General features: G+C 33.4%; 1 protein-coding gene across 1 annotated transcript in view; it reads right to left on the bottom strand.

The window, feature by feature from the left end:
* The window catches only part of DAB1 (DAB adaptor protein 1), a 119,042-nt gene that overhangs the window by 52,118 nt on the left and 52,876 nt on the right, over positions 1 to 14,048 (bottom strand). The window contains exons 4-5 of the mRNA XM_032217831.1: positions 7,429 to 7,560; positions 4,291 to 4,410 (exon numbers count right to left, since the gene is read on the bottom strand). Coding sequence (XP_032073722.1) covers positions 4,291 to 4,410; positions 7,429 to 7,560 — 252 coding nt within the window. The remainder of the gene's footprint in view (positions 1 to 4,290; positions 4,411 to 7,428; positions 7,561 to 14,048) is intronic.

The raw sequence follows: 14,048 nt of genomic DNA, 5'->3' as shown, positions 1-14,048 counted from the left end.
AACTTTTGGCAGGCTGGTGTAATGGGGGCAAGAAGGTTTTGCAGATAACTTGGCCCCATGCCATCTAGGACTTTAAATGTCAGAACCAACACTTTAAATTAGATGAGGAAGCAGATCAGCACCCAATGAAGATCACTTCACTTTTTACAATGAAGAATGAAATAATTGAATTTGGAGAAATAGTGGTTCAAGGAAAGATAAAAGGATGACAAGGGGTGTATAGTGCTATCAATGGTTTCTCTTGAGCAGCAAATACATTATAGAATTAGAAGGATTAGAAGAGGTGTCAGATGGAATAAAAATTGAGAAGTGGAACTGCTAACAATCTCAGATATTACTTGTTAGGTTAGAGTTTATTTTGAAAATAAAAAATCTGGGTGAATGTTAAATTTTAAAAAAGCCAAGATTATGCCAGCATATACATTTAGTGAACCTAGGATTGATAATGAAGCAAAGGTAATAGATAGTTTGATTTCATAAATAAAGTAAGAAAATATTCTGAGCATGTAAAGATTTATTCTAGGAAGGAAAGCAATGACTATACCTAAACAGTATCATGAAGAATGTTAATATTTTCATGATTGTCAAGGTGAGAATACTTAAAACAATGTTTTTTTTTAATACTAAAAATAGATATGGTGGTGAAAGCTAGACACTGACAAAGAGACAAAAATCTATTTCAAATAATGGATTTGGAGGCTATTCCTAAGAGTATAAAGGTTGTGATTGATCAATTGATCAAGGCCAAATAAAGGCAGATTACTTCTGTGAGGTGATAACTGGTGAATAGAAATTCATAAATTTCCAATAAGATGCAAAGGAATTATGAACTAGAAAAAACTATTATGGATAGCAATGATGTGGGAAACAGAAAAAGAATCAGGTAAAACTGGATGAACACAATAAAATAAATTATTATCAGTCTTTGAATGAGTATTGAGAAACTGGTTCCTCCCCAAACTTCGGACTAAGGTGGTTGCCAGGTTCCTTTAGGTGGGTGTTGTACGAGAAAGAGAAAGGTTTCTAAGCCACTTTAGAAACATTTCATTAACACATATAAACAAATAAATGAAATCATAACAAATGTTACTACATAACTGGTAAACACTCAAATATAAAAAGGCAATAGTAATTCTTGTAGCAAAGGAAAGGTATTATACAAATAAACTTCAATCATACTTCTTATGATTAAAAAAATCTGTTACTGGTAGTATTAAATAGGGCTTCCAAAATGATAATTGTAGCCAGAATTCAGAAATAGAATTTTGTACTCGTTCTTAATTCTGTTAAAAGAACATACTGCAACTCTAAATCTGGTTAAGTCAAAATAATTTTAGGTAATTATGGATATAAAGTGGATTCCAACAACCATGGGTCAATTTGGCACCTCTCTCTCTCTCTCTCCCTCCCTCCCTCCCTCCCTCTCTCTCTCTTCTGAAGTAAAAAGACATCCTAAATGAAACAAATAGTCCTCAACTTACAACCATTCATTTAGTGACTGGTTGATGTTACAACAGCCCTAAAAAAGTGACTTATGAAAAAGTTGCCTTTTTCACCCTTATGACCATTGCAGCTTCTACATGGTCACATGATCAAAATCTGAACACTTGGCAACTGGCTCATATTTATGACAGTTGAAATGTTCTGGGGGTGGGGGGGGTGCCACATGATCACCTTTTGTGACTTCTGACAAGCAAAGTCAATGGGAAAGCCACATGCACTTTATAACCGTGGTACTAACTTAATAACTGCAATTATTCATTTAACAACTGTGGCAAGAAAGATAATAAAATGGGACAAAACTCACTTAACAACTGTCTCCCTCAGCAACAGAAATATTGGGTCAATTGAGGTCATAGGTCGAGGACTACCTGCACTCTACAAACTAAATCCAAAACCTGTACAAGTATGAAACTGTATCTATGACTTTAGGAAAAATAAATGAGCTTAAAAGGAACTTTACATATTTTACTTTACAAAATATGCTTGATGATTACGGGAAGGAACAAGAACACAAACATACAAATTTTATACCTGATAAATGTTTTCTTCTGTTTCAGGCTCACGAATTGGCTCATGTCCAGCCTCAAACACAATGTACTATTACATCAGCAGCAAAAGAAGAAAGGTCAGAGGTGAAAAAGAAAGGAGAAAAAGGCAGTTTTGAACTTTAGAAGAAATAATCATCAGCAGTAAAGGAACAGGTTGACAAAAGATGAATTTTCTTTTTTTCTAAAAAAGACTCCCCAAAAATGTGCCTTTCTTTTACAGAACAGAAATAAAGGAGATGTGAAACTTCTAATTGTCATTGAAGAAATTTCCTGCTGTTTCCTCAACAGAGTCATGAACAGAGTTCAACTTTGTTTCCAAAGGAGCTTATGTATTCCTTATAGTACTTTTAATCTTATTTAAGAAAAGCAGGGAACATGGACTTCAGCAATTAGTTTATTTTAAGTGCCTGGTTTCTATACTGATTCTGAAGATGTTCTATGAGAATAACATCACAGAGAACTATATCAATATTGATACTAATTCTAATTAATATAATCAGTTACATATTTTTTCTCCATTTTCTTGGAAAGACAATTTTCCTATACTGTATTTTAAAAACCACTTCTTTCTTCTTACATATTTCTATAGCTTTTTTAAAAAAAATGATCCATAGACATAGCACTCACTGAATGCAAAGCCATAATGGAAGATTTTACACATCAGGTTAAACCTAACACATACATACTTCCCAAACCAACATTATAACTGAGCATTGCAAGTCAGATGACTGATTCCTAGGGCCTAAATCAAACTAGCAAAATTTTAATTTATACCAAGAATTGGTACAAAATGTTCTAAAAAATAAATAAATAAATAGAGTGAGGAGGACAATCTTATAACTGGCAGAGGGGAAAATCTCTTGTATAGTTTTCCATATTTCCTAGAATTTTCCCACAATTAGTTTTTAAAACATCCCCTTTGGATGATGGATGAGGCATTGGCTGTAAAAGTTGGAACTAAGATACCTACCTTGAAACACCTATCTTATTTCCCATTGCCACAACTATTTATCTTCTACTATTATAATGAAATCTTAGTCTAGAGACTTTGCATTTCTTTCTCTACAAGATATGGACACCCTATTTCACAGGTAGAAATTTAGTATGTCTTTTGGAGAAGCATTAATTTCTTATTTTTTTTCCTAATTAAGCAATGTGTTTATTTCTTCATTAATCTTTAGCATGAGCAGATTTATTATTTCAATAACAATCCTAGATTATGAATACAGGGAGACTCTTACCAGCTCTGGGAATGACAGCACACCTGCTTGGCAACTTTTGTTTCTCAAATGACCTCCCAATTACATAAAATTAATTTAGAATGACTCATCTTTCAACTTACATCTTATTTACTTTAAAATAGTTAATTACAACTGTCCTTCTCTTAAAAGGACAACCTCAAAGCACATGCGTAAATATAAATAACCCTGTCAAAAATGAGTTAGTTTTTGAAATTACCTCTCAATTATTATTGCTAGACATTGTTTTTATATTTCAGTATTAGCAACATTGTTTCCTTTATTTTCTATTTTTAATGTTTTGTTGCTTTTAAAAAAACTAAAATACTAGTTTGAAAACATTTTTTAAATAATTTTCAGTCTTATCCTTGATACCTTATTGATCTGTTTTTGAAATGCTGAAGTTTTGTTTTATATTTTTCTATTATTTTATAGATAAAACCATGTCCCTGATTCTGAAACTTCACAAAAAATGGCTTCAAAAATTACCTGATAAACAGGATCCTCTACATCTTCTTCCAAAATTGTCTATCACAAAGAAAGTCAAAGATAAAGACAAAAAAAGGGAGAGAATATGAACAGCAGATGCCTAAGAGCCATTTCATGATTTAAAGCATAAGGGAACTGCATAATATATAGATGTAAAATAGAAATTCTCATTTGCATGAATCTTCTTAGCCCACAGTGTATAAAATTAGGTATGAAATAACACCAGAAAAAGTATCACACAATTACTCCAAAGATCTCCAAGTTTATATATAATATGTTTATTGCCAAGTCAACAAGTTCACATGATTAAGTTTTTCACTAGAGCTAAGTTGATTTTAATCACTGTCAAACATCATTGTACCAACACCAACAGTACCATCTTCAAATACAGAAATTGATCTTGTAATAAACTGGTTTTTAGTGTTTTGAATCACAAGTTCTGTACCAAAAAAAGCACCAAATCAAACACATATTATTTTTTTGCACTTGCCTACCAAAAATTATTAAAATACCTGATATACTGCTTGTTCACATTGTTTATCTTTTTGTGCCTTCTTTTCCAGTTCTTCTCTTTGTTTCAACTCATAAATAAGTTGGAAGAGGTCTCGCAAATCCAAAATCACAGGTTCTGCCTACACACAATACAGAAATAACGAATGAATGTCTATGTATGAATGGAATATATATACAAAAGGTCTAGCTAATAAAACAGCATTTCTGATAAGGCAGATGTTAATGACAAATATCAAACCATTTAGTCTGTTGCAAGTGCATTTAAACCAAATGAATTAATATTGTTTGGCAGAGTTGTTCATTACAGGTGGCCCTCATTCAGTGACTGTTTCAACTTTCAACTTTCAACTGTGCTGAACGTGAGAGTTCTGGCTGTTGGAGCACTTCTGTGGTCATGTGATCATGATTTGTGACTTTCCTTGCCAGCTTCCCACAAACAAAGTTAGGGGAAGCTGACATGAAATCACAATCACATGAGGTTCTTGCTCAACAGCATGCAATAACCGAGAGTCTGCTGGAACAGCCATTATTAAACAGCAGAGTCATGTAACGTTGCCACTTCACTTAGCAACAAAAATTCTGGTCTCAATTATCATAATTAAATGAGGATTGCTTGAAAACAATTTATGATGGAATATATAATGGAGATAAATTTTGAAATAATTTCATTCACTAATGGAATTTGTTTAATTATATTAGAAATTGAGCACCATTTTGATCAGTATTGGGTCTTTTTTCTTAGCTTGGCTTAGCTTGTTGTGTACATGTACTCACAAATTACTGTAAAACTGAGCAGTTCTATGTGCACATTTACAGAACTACTTTCCTGTTTGTTCCTTATTCTCAGCCACATTTTCATTTCTGGGACTAAGGCAATGTAACTTATAAAGAAAAATTCATGCAAAAACTGTTCTGTTACTCCATGAATTGCATAATCAAACCAGCTAACAGGTTTTTATAACTGAATATATTTTATTATTAATTAGTAGTCTATCATTTGTCAGACACTAAGTGGCTTACAGAATTAAAATGTTAAAACACCATATAGCAAAACATAAAATTAAAAGTACAAATAGTCCCAGACTTACATTTGTTTAGTGACCATTCAAAGTTACAACAGCACTGAAAAAATGTGATTTATTGTAAAACCAGTTTTCACAATTGTTGCAGCATCCCTATGGTCATGAATACCTGATAACTGGCATGCATTTATGGCAGTTGCACTGTCCCAGGTCATGTGATCACCATTTTAACCTTTCCATCTGGCTTCCAACAATCAAAATCAATAGGGGAAATCAGATCTGCTTAGCAATTGCAGTGATTCACTTAGCATTTGTGGCGAAAAGGTTGTAAAATGAGGAAAAGCCCACTTAAAAACTGCCTTGCTTAGCAACAGAAATTTTGGGCCCAGTTGTGGTCATAAGTCAAGAAAATTGTGGGCATAAGTCAAGGAATACCTGCATATCGGTTGCTATTCCCCAGTTAAAACTCTCTTTTTTCTTCCTTTCTGAAATAGCTCCATTAGAAGAAGCTTTGAATCTAAAAAATATTCAATATTATATTTCAGCACTTTCAGAGTAATTGAACTAAAACAATAGATGGAAAATCCATAGAAAAATATTATTCTCCTTGAAGGTTTTTATACCAACAGGAAATTTGTCTCACTGATATTCTGTCTGGATTTGGTTCAGCTCTCACAGCCACTAGGCACTGGGGCAAAGACTTCTATTGCCATCCCTTGCTTGGCCTGGGATACAGATATAGAGTTGGATCTCATCAGCATACTGGTGACAACTAACTCTAAATTGATGGATGATCTCCCAGAGCAGCTTTTGTTGATGTGAAACAACTCTGGAAAATAAACTGAGCTGCGAGGGACCCCAGATTGAAGGATGCAAGGCTTCAACCTTTCTTCCCTCCAAAGCACTAATAGAAGTGGTTAGCTTAGGAAAGAGAAAAACCAGTGTAGAGTAGTATCTATGACCCACAGTCCTTGCATATGGCCAAAACGATATCATAATCAATAGTATAAAATGCTGTTGGTACATGGAGGGATACATTCCAAGCAAAGGTGACCCTGAATTCCAATTGGAAGAAATTCAAATAATCTGAGAGGTTTTTAGGACCCTCTGAAATTGGAACCAAACCACCTTCTCATCAACTTTTCCTAAAAATAATAGGTTGTAGACCAATCATCAATGTTCCATCTTCTGTATGCATGTAAATCCTTACTAGGACTTCATATAAAATTGTGGTGCCTCTGTTTTCCTAGAGATATTTCAGTGCAAGGACCACATTTTGAAAGTCCATTATGGATAGTGCTGTGTAGTGAAGAAAATGCAACTAAAACCAAAATAAAATTCATTTAATGCAATAATACATTAATTTTCAGGTAAATTTTTTCTCTTGATGAAAATCTCAAACACGATGCAATTCAAAAATGAGTAACCCAACTCATCTCAAGCTTAAATTTCTTATTAATGCTTTACTGGTGACTCTATTTAATAGTTCATGCTATTTAAGCATAAATGTAACTTATTATAACTTTAAAATGAATTTTAAATTCAAAATTGTAAGATATAGAAATAACACTGGAAGATTACATATTATATGAGATTTGAAACTATTGCATCTGAACTCATATCAGAAATCTCTTTAATGTGGGTGGGAGGGAGTCTCGTCTATTCCTAGTGAATTAATTTGTACTTTATTTATACTGGACAAGCTGCAAATTTTAACTGAAGATTCATTTTTATATACCGTATATAAATTATATTTACAAAATAATGGTAATTAAAAGGAACAAAAAAAGATGGTTTGAGTAGGCCCTGTAAAATAGCTATTTGTTTCCCACAATTTTCTATCTAAAAGAGTGAGGAGGGACTAAGTAAGCCGATTTGTATTCAGCTAGTGTGTACAGCTTAATTAGGAAGGAAAATAATTACTAATTAGAAAGAATACATCAAGAAAAAACGAGGAACGATGACTGTGCTCATTCCTTTCCATGACTGATATTGCTAAACTGTCATTTCAGAACATTTATGCAGGGGCTTATGACAGCATTATGTACTGCATAAAGAATGCTACTGTGGATGATAAAATGATGATAGAAATGAGAAATGATACTTGATACTTACTGCCTGGGCTGTTTTTATTGCCACAAATCTATGATTCCCTTCCTTTCCACATACGTATCCAAAGGCCCGATGGTCTGTGATATCCTTTGCGATGTATGAAATTTCATGTACTGCATGATGGTGTTGTAGTAGCTGTTCATAAACAAAGCACAGGAAGAGCATTTTTAACAGAAGCTCAGGGTTTGATTGAAAGCACTCAATCCATTTTTATGAGGATAAATCAGAAAAAGAACAATCCCACAATGAAAAGCTTGTGGTTTGATCGAGTCATGTGATTTATATTTATATGGATAAATGTGTAAAACAGCAGTATCACAATGAAAAGCAATGCTTCAAGCACATTTTCTTCAAGACTACATCTGGACGTTTTGATCATGTTTATAATCATTTCATGCTCTAGGTGCTTTAGGTGTTTCATCTAGTGTTCTGTTTTCAGTTAGATGAATCTTCCTCATCTGTTATCACACTCTCTTGTGATATTGTGTCAAACTTCAGATCTTTCAATGACAGGTTGCTTTTCTTGTGATTATGAAGAAAGCTTGAATTGCTACAATTCCTTTATCATTATTCTTCAGTATCTTTCAAATGGCCTTTGTGACAAACCAAGCTTATGGATGAACATGTGTGGATATCCTGAAGTAGCATTAGCACTGAAATTAATTTTGCTACTGTTTAAATAAGATTAAGTAAGATTTAAAGGCCAACTGGCAATTTGTTCTTTCTTTCTAGAATTCCTGGACTGGATGGTGTAAAAGTTGTTATAATAAATAAATAAATCATACAACTTTCATCATAGCTCCATTCTTCTCCCAATATCTTGTTTATTTGTGTGTGTGTGTGTGTGTCTGTGTGTGTGTGTACACGTACGTACATACATACACATACAAATATATACATATACATACACAAACATACACACACACACACACATATACATACACTCTTCTTTGGCTTATTGAATGATTCTGTTTTGGATATCTTGTTCCCTATTGCTCTGACAGTCCAATTTACACAATGTCCAATGCTAATAATTGCTACTCAAGAACAATCATGTTAGGTAACGAAGCTAAAAACCCTGTTGCCAATTTTATTTTATTTTTTCTTATTAAAAATTCTTATTGTTATTATAACTCATTATAAATTATAGTGATTAAGAAAATCTCATGTCAGTCAATGGTACTAGCAATATAGAGAAACAAAGAGAAATATTCTTTCTACTATATTTTAATTTCTCTTTTTAATTAGCACAGAAAAATGAATTTAAGTTTAGCAGAGTTTAAGATAATATTCTAAACTGACATTTAAAAGATGAATTTTCTTGACATTTATACTTGTCAATTTATGTCATAAAAATATATGAACTACATATTATGATTTGAATATACTGCAGAATATACTGTAATCTACAAGTAAGACACTGAACAAATATATATTATAGTTAGTCCTTGACTTACAATGACAATTGGAACCAGAATTTCTTTGCTAAACGGAGCAGTTGTTAAGTAAGTCACACCCACTTTTATTGTCTTTTTTGCCATGTTTAAGTGAATTGTTGCAGTTATTAAGTGAATCACATGGTTGTTAGGTGAATACAGCTTATCCTGTTCACTTTGTTTGTTAGAAGCCATATGTGAAGATCACAAAGGCAATCATATGACCCAGGGATGCGGCAGCCATTGTAAATACATTACATTTGCCAGATGCCTGAATTTTGACCATTTGATTATGTCAAATGGTCTATGGATGCTGTGGTGCAGTGGTTAGGCAGTACTGCAGGCTACTTCAGCTGACTCTTATCTGCAGTTCAGCGGTTCTAATCTCACCGGCTCAAGGTTGACTCAGCCTTCCATCCTTCCAAGGTGGGTGAAATGAGGACCCAGACTGTGGGGGCGATATGCTGACTCTGTAAATCGCTTAGAGAGGGCTGAAAGCCCTATGAAGCGGTATATAAGTCTAACTGCTATTGCTATTGCTATTGCTGGTTGTATGTATGAGGACTAGTTGTAAATCACTTTTTTCAGGGATGTTGTAACTTCAAAGAGTCACTAAACAAACAGGTTTAAGTTGAGTACTATCTCTATATAAAATAATAGGAGAGGTGATCTGGTGTAGTGGCTAAGATGCCAGCCTAAAAACTGGGGGACCATGAATTCTGGTCAGTCCCTCCCTCTCAGGCATAGGAAAAAGACAATTGTCAACCATTTCCCAAATCTTGCCAAGAAAACTGCAGGGACTAGTCCAGACTATTGCCATAAGTCAACATTTAGTTAAAGGTCAATTCAAACTAAGTTTAAAAGCAAAATCAGCAATAATACAAATGAACACACTGGCTGATCTTGAGAGACAGTTGCTCAACAGAATAAACACTCATAGAAAAATGAGTTTTTATGCCTATCACTTTATGAAAGTAGAATACTAGCAACAGCTTCTCCCAGGGCAATTGATTTGGTTGATCCAGGTTGGAGAAGAAAATCTTGGCAATGTTTAAGTCCCAAATCACGCTAGCCTTTTTATATTAAAAATAGTTGTTTGACTTTAGAAGGTAAGCCAGAGTCCACAGCACAAGTGTAATATGTGACAGCTAATAAGAGGCCATTGCATTTTAAATGTACTTCAGCTTCAGGTTGGTCTTAAAAGGAATCCCCTCTTATAATGTATCATCACAATTCAGGCTGGTGATGATTAGGATGCGACTTGTTGGAGTTACATCCAAGATCTCTGAAATCTATAAATACTATGAAAAATCATAGTATCATATTTGCTGCATTAGGGATGGTGCTTTCTCACTTATATTAAACCCCTGAGCAATTAAGAGAGAGAGAAAGGCACAATACATCAATGGCAGGTCTGTCTTGCTTAGGGTCAACTTCAGAATTAACCAGAGATCTGAGTTTTACTATGCAATTTCTTTTTAAAGGGAATGTATGTATTCATCAATTGTATATAAAACCTCAAACTGATGCCTTGTTTTGGTTCAGCTTTAACAAAATATCTTATGATTTACATCCAGAAAGCAAACAATGTCCATATCTAAGGGATATAAAGAGCTGTGTGCATGGACAAATGACATTTCTACCAAACTGAAGTTAATGGGAGAACAGTCCAATTAACAACTACTCAACAGTTACTTTGGGTTACTCAAAGTGGATTGCTCAATTGTAAAGAGTTGGGTGCTAGTCCTTTTGCAAGTTTATTTTTCTATTTCTATAACGAATTTTCTATGCCATATTTTAATGCAGCAGTGTTCCCAAACTAGATTACAATATTAAACATGCAATTTAATTGTTGTTCTTATCAATGTAGAAGTCCAATCCTCACTAAAATAGATACTGGTTATTGTAATAAATATATAATTTAAATATTCTTATGTATAATTTATATAGATTTTCCATAGGAATCACCTTCTGTCAGTCATTTTGTTGGATTTCAAGAATGAGTAAGAGATATAAGCAGGAGACAGAAGGAGGTGGGGAGACACTGTGCAACATCCAAACTCCAGCCAAATTAGAGAAATGTCTATAATATTGACCCAAAGTTAAGCAGATAATCTATGTTGTCTAAATTATCATGAGATCAGCAGCTATAAAATTGTTTAAACAAAGAAGTGCTTTCCAACATACTGAATTCAGCAGGCACTCAAAACAGCATCCCCATTCCATATTCCTAGCTATGAGGAATATGGATTCCATACAGATTCAGTCTGTATGAATATTGGTTTAGCCAGAGGTTTGGATATGTTGGTGTCCTACATTAGGCTGTCAGATTCATATTTTTCTTTTGTTTCAAGAAATATTAAACATAAAGCATGCCATAAAAATAGTATGTAGGTTTCAGGGTTTTAAGCAAGCCAGAATACTTTGAAAAATAAGCAAATCAGAATTTATTAAGAACCGCAATCCTGAAATTATAAAGCTCTACAGAAGAATTACAAACAGGCTATCTAGTGCATCTATTCTCTATTCTACAGCTTTATTTCTTTACAAGTCTAAGCAAGAAAAACAGACATAAGTTATTTTATTCCAGTACAAAGTAAACTTGATAAATAGTAACAGTAACTGTATAAAAGCTGGTGATGCCCTATCTTGCTTATTAGAGCTTTGCAAAAAGGACAGCTGACAATATTTTGGATGAATGCCACATAAACAATCAAAGAACCATAATTATTTAGACATTTGCACAATCATGGAACAAAATGGAACAAATACTCTGTTATCAGACCCCTTCTTGAATGAGTGTAAGACTAAAGACCTGAACTGATATTTCTAGGGTTCCAAAGTTTTTATTAATTATCCAGATCCTAAGCAAACAAAATAGCCACATTATTCACAAAAGCTTACTTATATCCTACTGATCATATATTATGACATATCTGCCAATAAATTTAGAAGAGTAAATTAATTTTGTTGGAAGGGGTAAGCATTCTTCATGAGAGCTACATATTCTCTAGTGTATTAATTATATTAGCTTATTTACATAATATAATTATATTGATTTATTAGATTTTCTTCTGCATTCCAGCTGTATGCCTTCCTTCTAATTGTAAAATTAGGTATCCCTTTCTTTATCCCAGGGTTCTGTTAAATCAATTTTTTTTGTCATTACCTTATTGATTGCCAAGCAGTATTTGCACAGACATTAAACTATGATCACATTCTTTATTTGTGGAATTGGACATAAAGTTTATTCTGCAATGGTAAAATATCTGTAATGCAGGGACAGCAAATAGAAACTTTTTTATTTATTTAGGAAACCACATTAAGTCCTGGAAAGTCATTATATTTCCAATGGCTGATGCAAAAGTATTACCTTGTAACTTGTACCTGGCTATTAAGAAGCAGTAAAGAATTAGACTCAATTGAACAGAAGGGGAAAAAAAAACATGTGTACAGCTACTATCCTGTCAGTATTTATAGAGAATTTAAGTAAATGGCTGTCAAGAAATTCTTAGACTCTATTAAGCATGTTGTGTCCCAATACAGTAGGTATAGAATGAAGTATTTTATACTGGTTTAGAACATCCCTCTGTAAGAGGAAACATTTGTTTCTTTCTTTATTTATTTATATTTGTCAAGCAAAAACGTGATCAAGAATAAGAGAATAAAAGTACAATGACAGGGACGATAGGCATCTTAGTGCACTTATGCGTGCCCACTCTACTTCTAATTAGTCACGAGAAGCTTCTAAATTCAATGTACGTAGAACATATCAATTGTCCATGAAATAAATTAGTTACACCATTTAATTCAAGAATTTTAAGTTGTTTTACAAAACAGAGAATTCATATTATTCAGGGCACATTCATGCACAATATTATATTTCATACTTACCTGCTTGCTACTTATTCTGCTAGAAAACTAACTAAAAACAGCATGCAACAAAAATACACTTTGATTGAAATCGGCTACTACTGATTCACTTATTCAATCTATGTGTATGTAAAGAAATCTGGGAACTATTTTTAGACTTGTGAAATGTAATGGAAGGCAATTATAACAAGATCAGGGCACAGGAATAGCCTTTTTAGTGTATTATTTTTTTCTATTCACTTCTAAAGGGTGTACAATTCCTGAAATAATTTAATTTCAGGAAAAATAGATTCTGATTACAGAATGTTTGATTGTGCTTAATTTAAAATTTTAGCATTCAGGCTCAGCTCCAAATTAGGAAAAAGAATTCAGGAATGCTTAGTGTCCACAGAATTTTTAAATACTAGCATATTTTCTCTTCCAATTTAAAGGGCTAGAAAAGAACTATTCCAGAAGTTTGAGTGAAACTTTTAGCTTCTTTTAAATTTATACACTTTCAAGATCAAAGCTATTATAGAAAAATAGAAATCAGTAAGGGAATATTTACACAGCATCATTACTTTTAGCTTTTGGTGATTGTTATTTGCCATTAAGTCAGCCTCAATCCTTTAGCAACAATAAAATCTCCAGGATAATCCGTCCCTAAACTGGTCCTTCAGGTCTTCCTTTGTTGCGTTCATCACCACTGTAATTGAATCCATACACTTTTTTCCTAGTTGTCCTCTTCTTTTTCTTTCCAGCTTTCCTAGCAGAATCTCAAGGGAACTTGGTCTTCTTATCATCCTCTTCTTTTAATAACCAATAATCCCTTGTGGGATGGAATCTAGGCAACTGAACAGAGCTGAGTGTTTTAATGGCCAGACGGCCTTCCTGTCACCAATGCAGAGTTTTGTTCAGCAGATATATTCTCATCGTGCCCAGAGAGAGGAATTTCTGTCTCCAGTTAGGATTAAACTCACATTCTCCTCATTATGAGGTGAGAGCTCCACCTCTAGGCCATCGCACCACTTGGAACCTGGTCTTCTTATAATACATCCAAAATACGGTAATTGAGTCTTGTCATTTTGCTGTGAATGAAAACTTTATGATCCATATATACATATATACAGTATTTGCTTTCTGAGGTCAATGATGTTCTCAAGCTTCTGTTATTAACACTAAATATTTCTAAATATGTGATCACATGTTACAACCCTCACTAGTTCACATAGAGTTATCCTGTATTTTCCTTGCAGTCATGCTGATTTTGATCTATATAACTAATACTGCCTAAACATTAAATAGTTTTGTACAGAGGTATTGTACATAGTATTG

Source organism: Thamnophis elegans, chromosome 5 (genome assembly GCF_009769535.1).
Source record: "Thamnophis elegans isolate rThaEle1 chromosome 5, rThaEle1.pri, whole genome shotgun sequence".
NCBI classification, from domain to species: domain Eukaryota; kingdom Metazoa; phylum Chordata; class Lepidosauria; order Squamata; family Colubridae; genus Thamnophis; species Thamnophis elegans.
This window is presented reverse-complemented; position numbering and strand designations above follow the sequence as displayed.